This window comes from Pagrus major, chromosome 19 (assembly GCF_040436345.1).
Source record: "Pagrus major chromosome 19, Pma_NU_1.0".
Taxonomy (NCBI): domain Eukaryota; kingdom Metazoa; phylum Chordata; class Actinopteri; order Spariformes; family Sparidae; genus Pagrus; species Pagrus major.
The window spans coordinates 8,669,725-8,684,662 of record NC_133233.1 but is presented as its reverse complement, the minus strand read 5'-3'; the positions used below and the strand labels follow the sequence as shown (position 1 = coordinate 8,684,662).

Genomic DNA, 14,938 nt, shown 5'->3' with positions numbered 1-14,938 from the left:
ATCAGAAGACTGATTGTTTCAACGCTTGTGCATTATGCCACTGCTAAGAAACCTGCCATCCTGTAGTGGAAAAGGAAGAAGCTTTCTCACTGTTTTTATTACAGAGGAAATGAACAGCTTTACACAATATGATGGCATTATCCGGGCCAGTGGGCTAACTGCCGTAGCCAGACTTGGCAGGGGTTCAAGAGTCATCATGAGTGTTATGCTTCGTCATCTCTCAATGTCAAACACTTCCTGAATACAAGAGCCTCCCACCTTTCCTTTCCTTTCTCTGTCACAGGCTGACTTGTGTCTGAGGATTCGTTACTGTCTGTAAATTTGGGAATTAGAGAGCTAATCACTGCTATTGTATTTAAGTTTCTCTGCCCTGATGCTTTACTCTATAAGGAATTTCCTTTGCAAGAGAAAGTGCTTATTGAATCAAAATTTTGAGCTTTTTCCCGATAAGTGACAACATTTTCCTGGTCAGAAGGTTGAGCAAAGGCTGCAGCACTTGTGTAGGTTCAGACACACCGGAAAATGTTTCCGTAGAACAGCGTTCTCAAATCCATCTTAAAAAGTCAGCAGGTGAGAGCCGGAGTGAGAGAGGGCGAGGAGTGTTCAAAGCAATGCTTCGACGGCCCGAGATGAGGCTTTGAACTCAGCGAGCGAAAATCACCTCTTGAAGTTTTCAGTTTTTTCTCCCAGCTATTCCAACAAGGAGTGCAGAAAAAGATGAAAGCTTTTCTCACCCATCAGTGGCTGAAAATTGAAAGATTTTTTATCTTGTAGCGCACAACCTGATGCACATCAGCACACTCTCCCTCGGCGTTCCGGGTGATAGGGTTGAAGTGTAAATCACGGTGCCTTTTCAAGCAAGTTTACTTAAAGTTCAATATTTTCCCAGCTTACATCTCCTTAGATTTGTAGTTGACCTTTGATTCCACAAAGTATTTCCATGGCTCATTTGTATGTTCTCCCTTTGGAGGCAGGTAGAGTGTCATTATCAAGATTTGTGTTAATTAAGACCTGCAAAGGTGTGGAGAGCTGAGAAAATGTCACATTATTATCACCTTTTAATATATATTTTTACAGAAAAAAGAAGTACCTCAAGGGTCTGGAGGAGAAATGTTTCTTGTATTACTTCTGACTTATTAAAATTCAGAGATTTCTCACTTCTTTCATCTGAAAGTTTGGTACAAAAGAAGCAGAACAAGATTTCGAAAACTTTTTGAGCCAACTCAGAAAACTGTATACTACCAGTTTGGACTGATGTTGCATCACACCCTTCAAGTGTTGCTGTATGTGACACACAGCACATACAACACATTGTTTAAAAATAAGCCATGGGAGGAAAACCGTGTGTTGGTTTTTGCTAGGCGGTTCCTGTGGTGCCTGCTGGATCGATAGTGCATTAGCTCAGAAGCACTGAAGCATACTAGTTGTCGGGGTATGCAGAGGTGGGCGATGTCCGGGCAAATGCAGGCCTCTGTGAAACACCAGGGGAATCACACCTCCATGTTTTTCCACCTCTCAAAGCACACCTCGCTGAACCACCGCTCCCTCATACCGCTCTTCCCTGAGGAACGTAGAGGCAGGCAGGATGCAGGCTTCACAGCGAGGTTCTTTAAAATTTCATTGCACTGGGGAGTCATGCAGATAATCCGGAAGATGGCATTTTTTTGTTCGGGCCAAGCCATAGCGGGTTAAAAAGCACACATAGATTCTCACGCACATGCACCAGGCACCTGGGTTATGAAGATTAATTTGAGCCCTCACGCCCTGGAAGTCCCAGAGGTCTGGCCTCTGCCTTTCATGTAGGAGCTGGGCTGGAAGGGGCATGCTCTGGATGACAGGAGGCTACAGGGAGGCAGGGGCTGTCACTCGCCGCTGATCACAGCATTACTAATCACAGATAAGCTGCAGGTCCCCATACACCAGCATGAACACACACTCACAAATGTGCATGGATCATAGCACACATCAGACACACGGGGCAAGGTCATTGTACTCTCTTGCTCTCCCGCTCCCTCGTTACCCCATCACTCTTTCCTCACGTTTCTCTGTCTCCCCCTAACGTTCCTCCTCCCTCCACCTCCCATTTTCCCCTGCCTCCCAACTCCACTCTGCCCAGCGGAACATGTCCTTCTTGTTTTTTTATTGCTCTGCGTAGCCTATTGTCTCTACCCCTTCTTTACTTGTTTGGTCTCCTTCACTCAAAACTCACTCGGCCATGGCTGCGTCTGCTTCGAGTCTGGAAAAAAGTAAAGATGGGAAGCCTGAGTAATTTACAGCTAGCAAACAGACATAAACCGTGACATACCCACACTGCAGGTTCCTCCTCCGCTTTGCTCTTTTTGTGTCCGAAACAGCAAGCAGGCATGGAATGTTTGGAGTCTTTTCTCAAGCGTTTTTATGAGGCCGGTGCCATACCTCACTGACACACTAGTTTTCACACCTCCATAGGGGGGAGATGGTAGTTAAACCCTTGTGTGACACGGCTGTGGCAAACAAACAAATATTGAGTTAACCCAAGTCTAACCCAAGGAACAATGTTTGTGCTCCCCACCCCCCCCACCCTTTTTCCTGTCTACAGTCGGTCCATATATCGGAAGGTACTGTGGGCAGAACACCCCAGGCAGGATCATCTCCTACACGGGCATCCTGGCACTGACAATCAACACCGACAGCGCCATCGCTAAGGAAGGCTTTTCTGCTAACTTCACCGTCATCGAAAGGACCGTTCCAGAGGGTAAGCTTGCATAAAAACACTGAAAATCAGAGAAATAGGGATGTCAAAGAGGCCGAAGCAGAGGTAGAGCCGGAGGTAGAACTTTCAATTTTGACCATTGAGATCCAAACAAGGATCCGCTATTCTCCCAGTATCATTTTATTTTCTACCTCTAACTGCTTGCATATGTCTGAATGGAAAAAGAAAACCTAACAAATAATAAATAACACTTAGTTTTAATCGAAAATCAAATCAAATCACATTGTGAATTTAGAGAGTCGTGACACCCCTAAAATGGAGGTAGAAATCAAAATGAAATCACACTCCAGAGAGATTTGTAAAGTAGAAGAACATTTGGATTTGATGACTGAAATTAACTGAGTAGTTGCAAGAATTAGGGCAATAATGGAACCCCCAGAGAAATATCACTAAAAGAAGCAGATGTCGTCTGCAACTAAAGCCACACATGGTCCTATTACGACAAATTCCCACACGTTTAACAGAGCTTAAGAGTTATTAAATAAACACCTCCTGCTTCTTCATTCGCTGAACGTGTTACAGGCTGCAAGTCTGCCTCCCGCGGTTTACAAGACTTTTACACACTACGGCCCTAGACATGCTCCAAATGGGCAGCTTCCCCCTACCAGCAACCACCCTGGACACACACACACACACACACACACACACACACACACTCAGAGGGTTTACATGCTGCAGCGTCATCACAGGGTTTGACCCCGAGACCCCATTTTGCAAAACGCTCTGGCTAAACATTTCATTAAGGAAGACGAGCGCTGGTAGGAGTCATAAATCTGTCCAGAGGCTAGACCACCCCAAAGACACACAGGCGGTCTTTGAACAGCAATAGAGACGGATTGCGTTCAACGGATCTACTAATCATCTCCAAAAAGGATTTTCTCTTTGCCCAAAGGAAGGCACACACGCAACTGAAACGACCCCTCCCTCACAGAGACGAGCACATGATGACTGGTGATGTCATTTCTACTTAGCTTCTTCCGAGTTACTTGAGTCAGCTTAATCACACATCTAAGATCCAATTACGCGAATCAACATTAGGACACATGGTGAAATATCTGACCGGCAATCAGTGAATACCTTCATCTACATGGGTTGCTCGGTCTTACATCACCGACTGAGGCACATCCAGATAGAAAAAGAATTTCCAAACTTTCTCTGAGCTCCTCCAGAGTTGTACCACTTGAATCATTTATAATCCCCTTATGTATAATACACAGTGGATTTTCTCGCTCATACAAGGGGATGGGTACACTCTGGCTGTAAGCTGCTGATGAGAGGCGATAAGGTGATGAAAGGAGGCCTTGTCTTTTGTTCTTTACCGCGTGCTCATTCTCTCCAATCACTCCTCACCCATCCACCCTCGCTATCTTCTCGGCTATCAGTCCTGCTTTGGTCAGTAACCCACATGATCAGATACCATCCCTCAGTGGCAGACAAAAGTTTGACACGAACGCTTCTCAACCAGAGCCGCCGATAGGACTCGGGAGGTGCGAGACAGTGTTCTCAGCCTCACGCTGGGAGTTCGTGCGCGTGATCACATGCATATGCAACCACGCATTGACACTGTAAAGCACAAATACACACGCTGACCCAGTGACTGAGGTGTGGCAGATGGGGAGACCATCTGTGTTAGCTCGTAGGCAGCAGCCACTTCGCAGTTACACACTGCTCCTCATCCTGTGCCCTCTGAGTGTGTGCGCGTGTCCGTGTGCATGCAAGCACATGACGGCATATTTGGGCAAAGGACCATATGTTTCTGGCATTGATAGCCCTGAGATTAGAGAGTACTTGTTAACAGTTTGAATATTTGTTTTATGTTGGTCGTGATCAGGATTATATATCGTCGTAGATTTTGGATGTTGTTATATTTGATATGACATGAGTGTTGTCTATTCCCGGTTTTAAATGCATTTTCTAAACTTACCAGAGTGTTGTACTTGCTCGAATACTTGCCTTAATCCACTCAGTCATCATATCCACATTACTGATGATCATTTATGAAAAAATCCCATTGAGTTAATAGTCATCTCTACAATATTGTTGCAACGACAATATTGAGGTATTTGGTTAAAAATATTGTGATATTTGATTGAAAAAAAAACAACAAAAAAACATAAAATGGCTCCTAAATCAATTTGGAAATATTGTATATATGGTTTTGGGTGAATCCTTTAAGGTCATACCACCCAGCCCTAGCATCAGGGTGCTTTACTACCTGCTTGACTGTCAGTAAATAAACAATAAGGAGAGAAATGGTGAACAATAATGTGTGAAAGTGTGCCTTCACATACGTCTGTGTTGTTGTGGTGACATTATATGACTCCTGCCCAGATCCAAAGGTCATATTGTTTGTTCCGACTGTCGCTCAGCGGTGTCAGTATGTCTGACCTGCAGGGGTTAGAGAGGCTGCCCTTAGGCTCACCCCAGCTGAGTCTTGAGCCACGGAGCCCGGGATGCCTCCAAGCCCATCATAAACAAGGGAAGTCACCTCCTTCCATGGGTGGCTGGCCACTGAGTGTGATATATGGCCCCAAACCACAGATACTAAACACACCTAAACTCCCCCAAGAGACCAAGTTGGGGAAAAAATAGTCTGCGTGTGCAAAAAAAAAGATAAACTGCCCACAGGGAGATGAGGAAACACATCCAGTCAGTGGAAGAAATAACCCCAGTGAAAGTCACTTTAAAGCCTAATAGTGGCGTAAACTTAGCCCGCACTGAATGTTTTATGAAGACATTTTTACATCTTAATGCGAAACACTTCCATTAAAAACTAAAGTGAGAGAAACAGAAAGGATTTACTGAGGCGTCGCTGATGTGCTGCTCTGTTCCTGCCAGCAGCGCTGAGTGCCTGTCGTGTGGTGCCCTCCTCCCCAGAGACGAGCTCCGATTCTGGGGGACACTGAAAGCACATGCTGGGTACATTCTAGTGCTTTCAGAATGCAACTGAACATTGTTTTAACTCTTCTTTTTTCATTCCTTTCCTCCTACCTTGTATCTGTCCTCTTTCTCCCCTCTCAGACTTTGACTGCAGCGACCCTCTGGGAATGGAATCTGGAGAGATAACATCAGACCAAATCATGGCCTCATCCCAGTACAACCCCAGCTGGTCTCCGGAGCGCTCCAGACTCAACTACTATGAGAATGCATGGACGCCTGCGGAGGACTCAAACAAGGAGTGGATACAGGTAGGGATGCAATTCATAAAATTAATTAGTAAATTAATTTCAATCATCACTACTCACCTGCGTGCAGATAGAAAGTCAGGTGAAGTTTTGTAGTCCACAAAACATTTCTGGAGCGTCACAGCAAAACAGCACTGCAGCATTCTCCTAAACACCTGAAGACTTGTTTAAAAATGAAAAGAGATAACCGACAAAACATAAAATGGCCCTGTACAGCACGATCCAATTTTTTTTACACCCTTTTTATGCCAAAATCTTCACTGTAGCTGCCAAGCTTTAAAATAAAATATGAAAGAGCTACTGCATAACAAGTAGATGAAGACCGGATTTTTATTTTTGGGTGAACTGTTCCTTTAAAAATAGTTTCAGTTTACTTAGTAAGCCATGACAGTATGGAATGATTGGCCTGCAGTCTGTTTTGCGATGCGTGTCACAGTCTGAGCATGTATGCAGTGTGCAGTATCAGAAGTGACTACTGCCTGTTTGAACACAGTAGGAGTGTTCTGAGTTTGTCCTTGAGTCTCTGGGGGGCGGCAGGTTCACCACAATGCTTTGACGAGACCCAACAATTTCAATGATGAATGTCAGCCGTCCTGATGGACCTACGGGTGGTGAAGTCCACGCCTCGCAAAAAAATTGCCGGTGTCCACCCTCTCTCTGTTTCTGTCTACCTATCTGTCTGTGTCTTTCCTCTCCCTCTGTTTTTCTGTCCTACCTGATAACTTTCCCTCGCCTTGATCACAGTGGCTGCCCCCGGGGGATGCTGGGATTTAGTCCAGGTATCCTGCCCAGCCTCATACACACACACGCTCAAACAAACAAACAGGCTCTGTCATATATTTTCTGTCTGTCAGCTTATCTGCACAAAGCGATCATCACCCACTGGGGGAACTTTATGTGGAAAGATTAAGGATTTAGTTTTTTCCATTCCCAGATGAGGATAAGTCACATATACCAAGTCCACTCACAGGACAGAATCCCCGGTGACACATCTACAGCGCCACTACCTAGACGCATGTTTGATTTATTAACTGAAAGCCTCCAGGCCTTGTAAATGCCCAGACTGTTTTTCTTCTATCTGCTCTTTCTTTTTTCTACAGTCTTTGCTTCATTGCTTAAAAGTTTGGCCCCTGCATATACCTCAAGGGACGAATAATAGAGCTGACCCAAAGCCAAATATTTGCTCAGGGAGGGCCATAAGCAAGCTCTTTTATTATTGCAATGAAAATATTGTCCTGAGGGCCCCTGTTGCTCTTTCAGACTAATTTAATCAGTGTTTGAGCATGTATGTGTGAGGGTATGCGTACATTCTCCCACGTGTGTGCGTGTCCATGTGTGTGTTCTTTGCTTTGCGGATGATTTGGAAGGATTTGGCGAGGGCCATATAGTCCTGCAGCACAACCCAGCATGTATCTTGAGTGGATTAGGAAGAAATATGGCTGCCCTCGCCACTTCCTGTAGCAGCTGCCTTTCTGTCAGCAGAAATTACAAGTGATCACAATGATCACTCTCCCTGCTATAGTATTGATCACACTGAGTATTTGATCTGGCAGTAAAATCTGGGCGTGCTCTTCTGCGTGAGCTGTTTTCCCAATGCTAATCGGATCAAAACACTGAATGTGGCTCTTCTAATTTCTCATTTCTAACGCAGCAAAAGAGCCAAGTCTGTGGTTGCCACATAATTTATGTTTTCTAAGAAGTGCGATGCACTTGTGCCGAGCGCTCCGAGCAGAGGCCCAATTATCACAAGTGGTTATTAAAAGAGTAGGATTCTCCATTCGTCTTTCATTGCCATGGTGCCGCAACAAGCTCAGGCCCCCTCGCGGCACGTTCAGAACATCTGAGCGCACCGTCAGATGCATAGTAATCAATTCATTATTTATTTCAATATCATATGCTGACTGCAGTTCGAGGCAGACGGTTTTATTATTCATGACAGGCGGCCTTTGATTCCTGGGCTTTTTCCTTCGCTCTCTTTTTTTTTTTTGACGAACATAATCCAGATTTGTCATCCATTTTAATGCCGCCTCATTCTGATGCATGGAGAGAAGGAGGGCAAGATGCTGGAGTCTGTCTCTCTTTTCTGGGTAATTAGATTGGCGTGGTGTGGTTCAGCATCGAGTGCTGGGTTAGCCAGGCCATTAATCAGCCCCTTTGGTGTACACAGAGATGGACAGATGTCCTTTGAGTGGGGTTTGTGGCTTGAGGAGGGAGCGAGGAAAGAGGCGATAATCCCTCAAAACAGACCTTCATTTCATTTCTGTTCCCTTTCACTCCTCTCCTTTTTCCCTTCTTCTCTTCATTCCTCTTGAAAATTCAGGTCTTAGAGATCTGCATCAAGGTAGAGGGAGATTTCTGCACATTATCTGCCTGTGTGAGCCATGGCTTTCTTTGAAGCTTAAGAGGATGATCAGCGGGGGGGTCTCTTCAGCAGGTTGCTGCAAAAAATAAATAAATGAGGATGCACTCACAGACTAACCAGCTCATAGCCTTAGCCTTGCTTTATGAATTCAGACTGGTTTCACAAGAAAAACCTGAGTGACACATAACACTGGTGAGGAAATACCTACATCTGCACAACACATACATCTGTGACGGTTTTTAGATCGGGTGGTTCCTCAGGGACCATGACGGGGGAAATTTAGAAGAAGCTGGCATAGTGCGGAACAGCTTTGTCAAATATGTCTGAGAAAAGGCTCTGGTGGCTAGCGAGAGTCACCACATCATCTGAGAGATGCAATAAAAGCAAGACAAGATCTCTGTCAGGCAGCCACCATTGATCGCACATACGCACGAGATGAATAATTTACAGATCAGTCATGGAGAGAACCCAAATGTCAATACCTGAAAGCCTCTTTATTGAGCATCTTATAATATACTGTACTGCACATGTACATCCCATATGGCTGAGTTGATTTTGTTCTCCATATCTGTAATTTAGCTGCAATCTCTCACGCCATTATCTTCAATCTTCTCACTGGGATGCATTATCCCTGATTACTTCATCGGTATTTATGTTTTTATCAGTCTCTATATATCTCTGATAACCTCAATTGTTTAATAATGAGAGGAGATAGCGAGTCCCTTTACCGCTGTCATTTGAGAAACGCTTTAATCTTGCTCGTCTGATAGATGAAAGCACCGCACATGAGAGGCATATCACTGTTTGTGTACACAATATGCTCCTTTATCTCCTGCGTGTGATGCTAATCTCGAGGTAAAGTCAACTGTTTACAGGCGCGATTGTCACAGGTTTACATGGAGAGCTTAAAACACTGTGTTTCCTCAAAGCAAACAGCAGCGTGAAACTTGGGCCACTTGGCAAAGATTATACATCGACATCCACACTCAAAAATATAATTTGCCTGAAACGGTGAGTTTACAGAGACAGAAAATTACAATAAAAAGCTTAATAAATGGCTTATAAAGCATTTGTTAACAGTCAGATAACTATTAACTAAAGATTAATTAACTATGAATTGCCATTTATTAATGATGGTTATCATTAAGTGTTACCATTTAATGCAAAGTGTTTCTATCATGTACAGTCAATGTGAATAAATTTGATAATGATAATAATTAGATAATCTGATCGAATTAAATGAATGGAGAATTATATATTAACCTTATATGTTTATTCAGTTATTACATATAAAGTAAAGGGGATCTTCTATAAAAACATAATGGGTTTTTTTCAAGTGTTTATTATACATGAAAGTAATGCATTTTAAGTTGGTTACTCTGTCCTTCGTAATAATTCACACATCTTGTTATTTCATTCATACATATTGTCTCAACACGACAGAAAAACTTTGTAACAGTGCACCGTAGTTTTGATCGAACCCTAACCCTGGAGTGCAGAGGCTAACGTCAGATACTAAACCTTCCCATCCAAATGTGCGTTCAGTTACCCCAGGTTAATGAGTTGCGGAAATGCCCCTTTCCTTTCCTCTCTTCTAACTTCTGTCCCCGTTCCAGGGCTTAGCGCCGTGCCGAGTGATGAGTAATTAGAATATGGACTGGTAATTAACAGCAGCTTCTCAGTTGATGAAGTCTAGCGAGAGTAGAGGAGCCGAGGCTGGCATGCGACTGCCGGTGAGATCATCATCGTGTTGTACAAATGGAAACAATGGGTGCCGTCTCTGCCTCGCTGCTCCCAGGCCTTGCTCTCGATTGGAAAATCAATGAGAGGATAAAGACCCGTACTTGAGTGGAGTATCCCAAAAAATGGGACTAGAAATCAAAACGTGAAGAATGGCGTGATGTTATGAAACGAGACAGTGCTGCTGCAGTCAGCTCAGCCGTAATCAGTGTCATTTTCAGCGTCTGCGCTACAGACAGGAAAAAATGCCTGAGAGTGCTCCCTCATCACTGAACCGTCATCCACAGCTGTGCATCCTGGGATAGTATCATCGACCAGCTCCCAGACATGACATACCTTCAGGTCGACCCCTTTTCCTTCCTTATCACTGTTTCTTAGTTGCATAACAATTACTCACACATTAGTCATGTGTGTGTGTTGGATGGGATGGGAGTGATCCTGGAATGAGAGTCTTAAAAAATGATTCAGAGGGAAGAAAACCTTAAAAACTGACTGTTAAATACTTCCTCTAACAGCTGGCACCGCAACCTTTAATCATGCAGCGACGGAGCGCGCGCTTGACACACAACAAACCAGACAACCTTTTATTTCATTACAGCTGTGGTTCGACCTGTTCATCCCTCTTTGTCAGGGAAACAGATGATCGGTGGATGGAAAAACATGTATAATTTAATGCCACCGAAGAGGTGTCGAGGGGCTAAAAATAAACTGCAATCCTGTCAGGTGAATATTGTGATAAATGGAAGGTCGTGAGTGGAGCTCATAGGTCCTGCAGCATTTGAGTAATACAATTTTCATGAAAGGAGAATTAATTACACTTTCAGGTAATGGAGCTATTCCAAAAAAGCTTCCTCTACGAAAGCACTGTAGGTGAAATTAGCAAACAGGTTGCCAAAAGCTGGTTTATAAATGCTGCGTCTGGGGCTGAAGACATATCCCTTTAGCTGCATAGCAAAGTAGCTGGATGCATGTCAGCTCTCAAAAGTGGCTCCCATTTACCAAACAGAAGACATTACCAATTTTGCATGCAAAAAACAGGATTCCAGAGTCTTTCTCCTGACTATAGGGTTAGGTTAAGGGTTAGGGTTAGGGTTGAATTGTTATTAAAAAAAAAAGCATTTTTCCAGAGATTGTTTCCTCGATGGGGGTCTCTGTCTCTGTCTACCAGCTGCTCTTTGACTTTGGAACACAAGAGGAGCGCTGCTTCTTTCCTCACCCGCGGCATTTCTCTCCTTGTTGTTTTTTTGCTGAGGGAAAACGAATAAACTCATTCCCCAGAGGCCTCGGTTATTCACTCAGCAGCCCACACACATACCGATGGGAAGCTATTTTTCCCCCCTCTGTTGGGGAAGCTGAGAAATGGATTCGAGAGAAAGTATTCGGTAAACTTCTCCCAGAGTACGGATTGCTGCATACAACTTCTTGGCAACTCAATTATAGGCCAATCAAGCAGCAAGAGATAAAGCTTTTGAGCCTTCACTGTTTCTTGAACGGCCCCCCTCCCTTCTGCCCTTATAAACCACATGTCTGCTCACTGCTCCCACACAACAATGACTAGCCTCAAACACGTATCATGTGGCCTTGCTGCTCAGCTGAGTCATACGGCACGGAGACAATGCGCCAAGTATCGGATAGACCTAATGATCATGCTCTCAGCTGCCACTGCTGTTGAGGGATAATTGGAAAATTATCTCTTCAAACTTGTACAAACACACACAAACACATAAACACACTGTCTGTCTGTCATTCCCAGTCATTCATTCCCCGCACTTACACACACATGCAGTATACACGCCTCACTCAAATGCCCGATGTTGACTTCAGTGGTGATCTAAATGCATGCACACCAGGCTTTAACTGGCTGATGTTACAAGCCCGAGCACGACTAATTCTTTTTCTGCCTTTCTGGTTTCATTAGTCTGTGAAACGACTGGAGCTGTGCACGTTGTTGTGGGGCCAGGTGCTTTGAGTCATCTGTTTGCCTCAGAACAGGAAGGTAGAGCACACCCAAAACACACATTCAGTCATTTGGACTATGCCGCAGCAGGAAAAACTCCTGGGAGACAAGGACACGATGAAGTCCTGCCCACATATCAGCCTTTATGGAAAGACTCTGAGAAGTCTGGGTGATTTCTTACCCTGCCTGGCATGTTTATGGCTCAGTCCAAACACGAGCTTCATTCTTATGGCTCAGCGTGTGTGTGTGTCCCTGCAGATATGAGTTACAGTGCACCGGCATGCCCAGAATGTATAGTGTCATTCGTCTATAGGTGGGCCTCAGTCCAAACACGCACTTGCATGGTAGAGATAACAATATGGCGAATGTGGAGCAGACTTGAGCTTCATTCTGTTAGATCAGCAAAAGGGGAAGTCAGACCTTATATTAGCCTCCTTCCTGAGTGGACACCTTTACGCCTGTCATTCACACCTGGCATTAACATGTGTCTCAGCATACGCCTCGAGTGACCACTTGTGATCGGATATACACGACTTCCCCACTCTATATGCAAATAAACACTCCAGTAGAACAAAAGGACGCAATGTTTTTTACACAAACAAAGAAATATCTTCATGTATAACATTTGCCGAATTAATAAGAATGCCCAGATAGTTAAGAATTTTTCATGTACAGTATTTCACAAAGTTGATAAAGTTTCTGCCAAGTCAGTGACTCACAACACATCAGTTTTTCAATGGAGTCTGGGCCTTGGGACTTTCTCCAAGGGTATCAAAGAAGTTGTCTATATTGGGTTAGGGTTAGGGTTAGGGCTCTATGAATGTGGTCTGAGTGATCGGATCTCAAATGCGTCTTCAGTGTGTCTTGGGGGTGTTTGCACCTGTACTCACAGCTGTCAGCCTCTCATCAGATCATAACGCATGTTTATACCACTGGGAACAGCCTCAAAGTATCAAAATATGGCTCATCCCTACAGAGTCGTCATAAACACGCCTTCCCTTCCCGTGCAGTGATTACATCACCTATTAAGCATGATTCAGCCTTTCTGGACTCAATGACAAACAGTTTGATCATCGAGATTGATTTATTTACCCTGGATCCACTGTGCACTGCTTATGATTTCTAAATGTTGGTTATGGTTTATGTATATAGGTCAGCTAGTGCTGTCAGTGGCTCAGGGCTAAAAGGAGTCCCACTAGTAATCATTATCTGGGCCTGTTTGTTTTTCGCTGTGGTCTCTGTGGTGTGGAATGGACTTTGCTTTACATCCCGGCAGCCCCGTCTTCTCTCCCTGACCCGTGTAACCCCGCTCTGTTAGTGCTGCCTCTGCCTCGTTTCCTCCACCTCCAACAAGCAGCCATTAATAAATCATGCTTTGCTCATTACCCAGGCCCTGTTATCAGCCCGAGTCTGTGAAATTGATCTTGTCTGTGCACTTCTTCTTCTTCTTCTTCACCAGAGACCCCTTGCTTCTGTCCTTCACATCAAGGCATCACTGTTAGAGACTTGTTCCCTTCCCGACCTCCTCTTCTTCACTTCTTTTCTCTTCGTCTTTCCTCATTCTGTTCACTCTTTCATCATTATTTCCCTCGTCACAGCTCACCCTGATGCCAGTTTTGGAATCAATTTTGTATAAGTTCAGCATCATTAAATTTTAGCTTTTTTCTGCCAAAAACTTCAAAAAATTACAATAATTCAGTTTTCTCCAATGTCCCGTGCGGTTTTGCGTTACCCTAAAACTCTTGAACCACAAGTGGTGAAGAGTTAAAGCGCCACACCCAATGGCAGGGAGCCCCTCAAGAAATTGCTACCCTTTAAATAAAAACATTAATTTATATATATATAAAAAAAACTTGAAAGTTGGCCTAGAATATTGATTAAAGTCATTAGTCCAACCCTCTCCAGCACACTTCTGAGACTGTTTGAGCACCCACAAGTGTTCCCAATTACCCCCGCCACTCATTTTGCTTCCAGAGGCTCTTCTTCTCCATTACACCTAATGAGATCCATTCAGAGAAAAACATCCCAGGGCCAAGTCTTCCTATTAGACCTTTTTTATTAGAGACTTTTCAGTAAGCCGCTCAGCCATTGGTCCAGATTGGAAATGAGTCAGGATGGCCTTTTGATCATACATAGATGTAAAAGACCTGCCTTGGCTAATATACGCCTGCGCAGGCCTCGCTGCCATCCGCTGTGCTCTCCTCATCCAACACTGGCACATGTGGCCGTTTACCCTGCAGAGAGGAATTCAGCTCCTGCGTTATTAAATGGGAACCTTCTGAAGCTGGGGGATTTGATTTTGTCTCTATTTGTGGACCCAGAAGAAATCTGGGACTTACTGTACAAGCCCCTTGAGCCTCTAGACAGGAACAAAAGTATTCTGTCTCCGTACGTGACTGTCTTTTTTGTTAGTCTCCATCCATCCAAATCCTTTGAGTAGCCAAGAGAGAGTGAGAGAATGGCATGGTGGAACCTCATTTATTGCTCCCATCTGTTTATGTCTTTTTACTCGTGGAAGAGAATTGGAGGGGCAGGAATGACCACCGTTCTGTGGCACGCAGACGTTCCTATCCTGCTCTTTTTGCTCTGAGTCATTAAGTGTGGCACGGCACTGTGTATAAGGTTGGCAGACAAAGCTAGTTGGCTCTGCACGTATGGTTTAAACATATGAGAGCTCTTTGGAGATTTTCTGGAGGCAGATCACCCTGGTTTTAATTTTCTAAAATATGTGCAAGCTTCTGCGTCTGTCTGCTCGCTCTCACATTAGGGATTTTTACTGTTGTCGCTCTTCTTACACACCCTTCCACATGCGCATACCGATGATCTCCTCCGAGTCGATTCAGTAATCCGTTCAAGACTCCGGTCGCCTTCTATCAGGGGCCCAAACCCATCTCACGTCAACATCAAAGACCTCATCTTTCATCGTGATCTGGAAACCTGTT

At 44.3% G+C, this 14,938-nt stretch overlaps 1 protein-coding gene across 2 annotated transcripts in view; it reads left to right on the top strand.

The window, feature by feature from the left end:
• Positions 1 to 14,938, top strand: part of nrp1a (neuropilin 1a) — a 63,019-nt gene that overhangs the window by 28,705 nt on the left and 19,376 nt on the right. For both annotated transcript variants that reach the window (XM_073488372.1, XM_073488371.1), the window contains exons 5-6: positions 2,579 to 2,734; positions 5,774 to 5,940. In XM_073488372.1, coding sequence (XP_073344473.1) covers positions 2,579 to 2,734; positions 5,774 to 5,940 — 323 coding nt within the window. The remainder of the gene's footprint in view (positions 1 to 2,578; positions 2,735 to 5,773; positions 5,941 to 14,938) is intronic.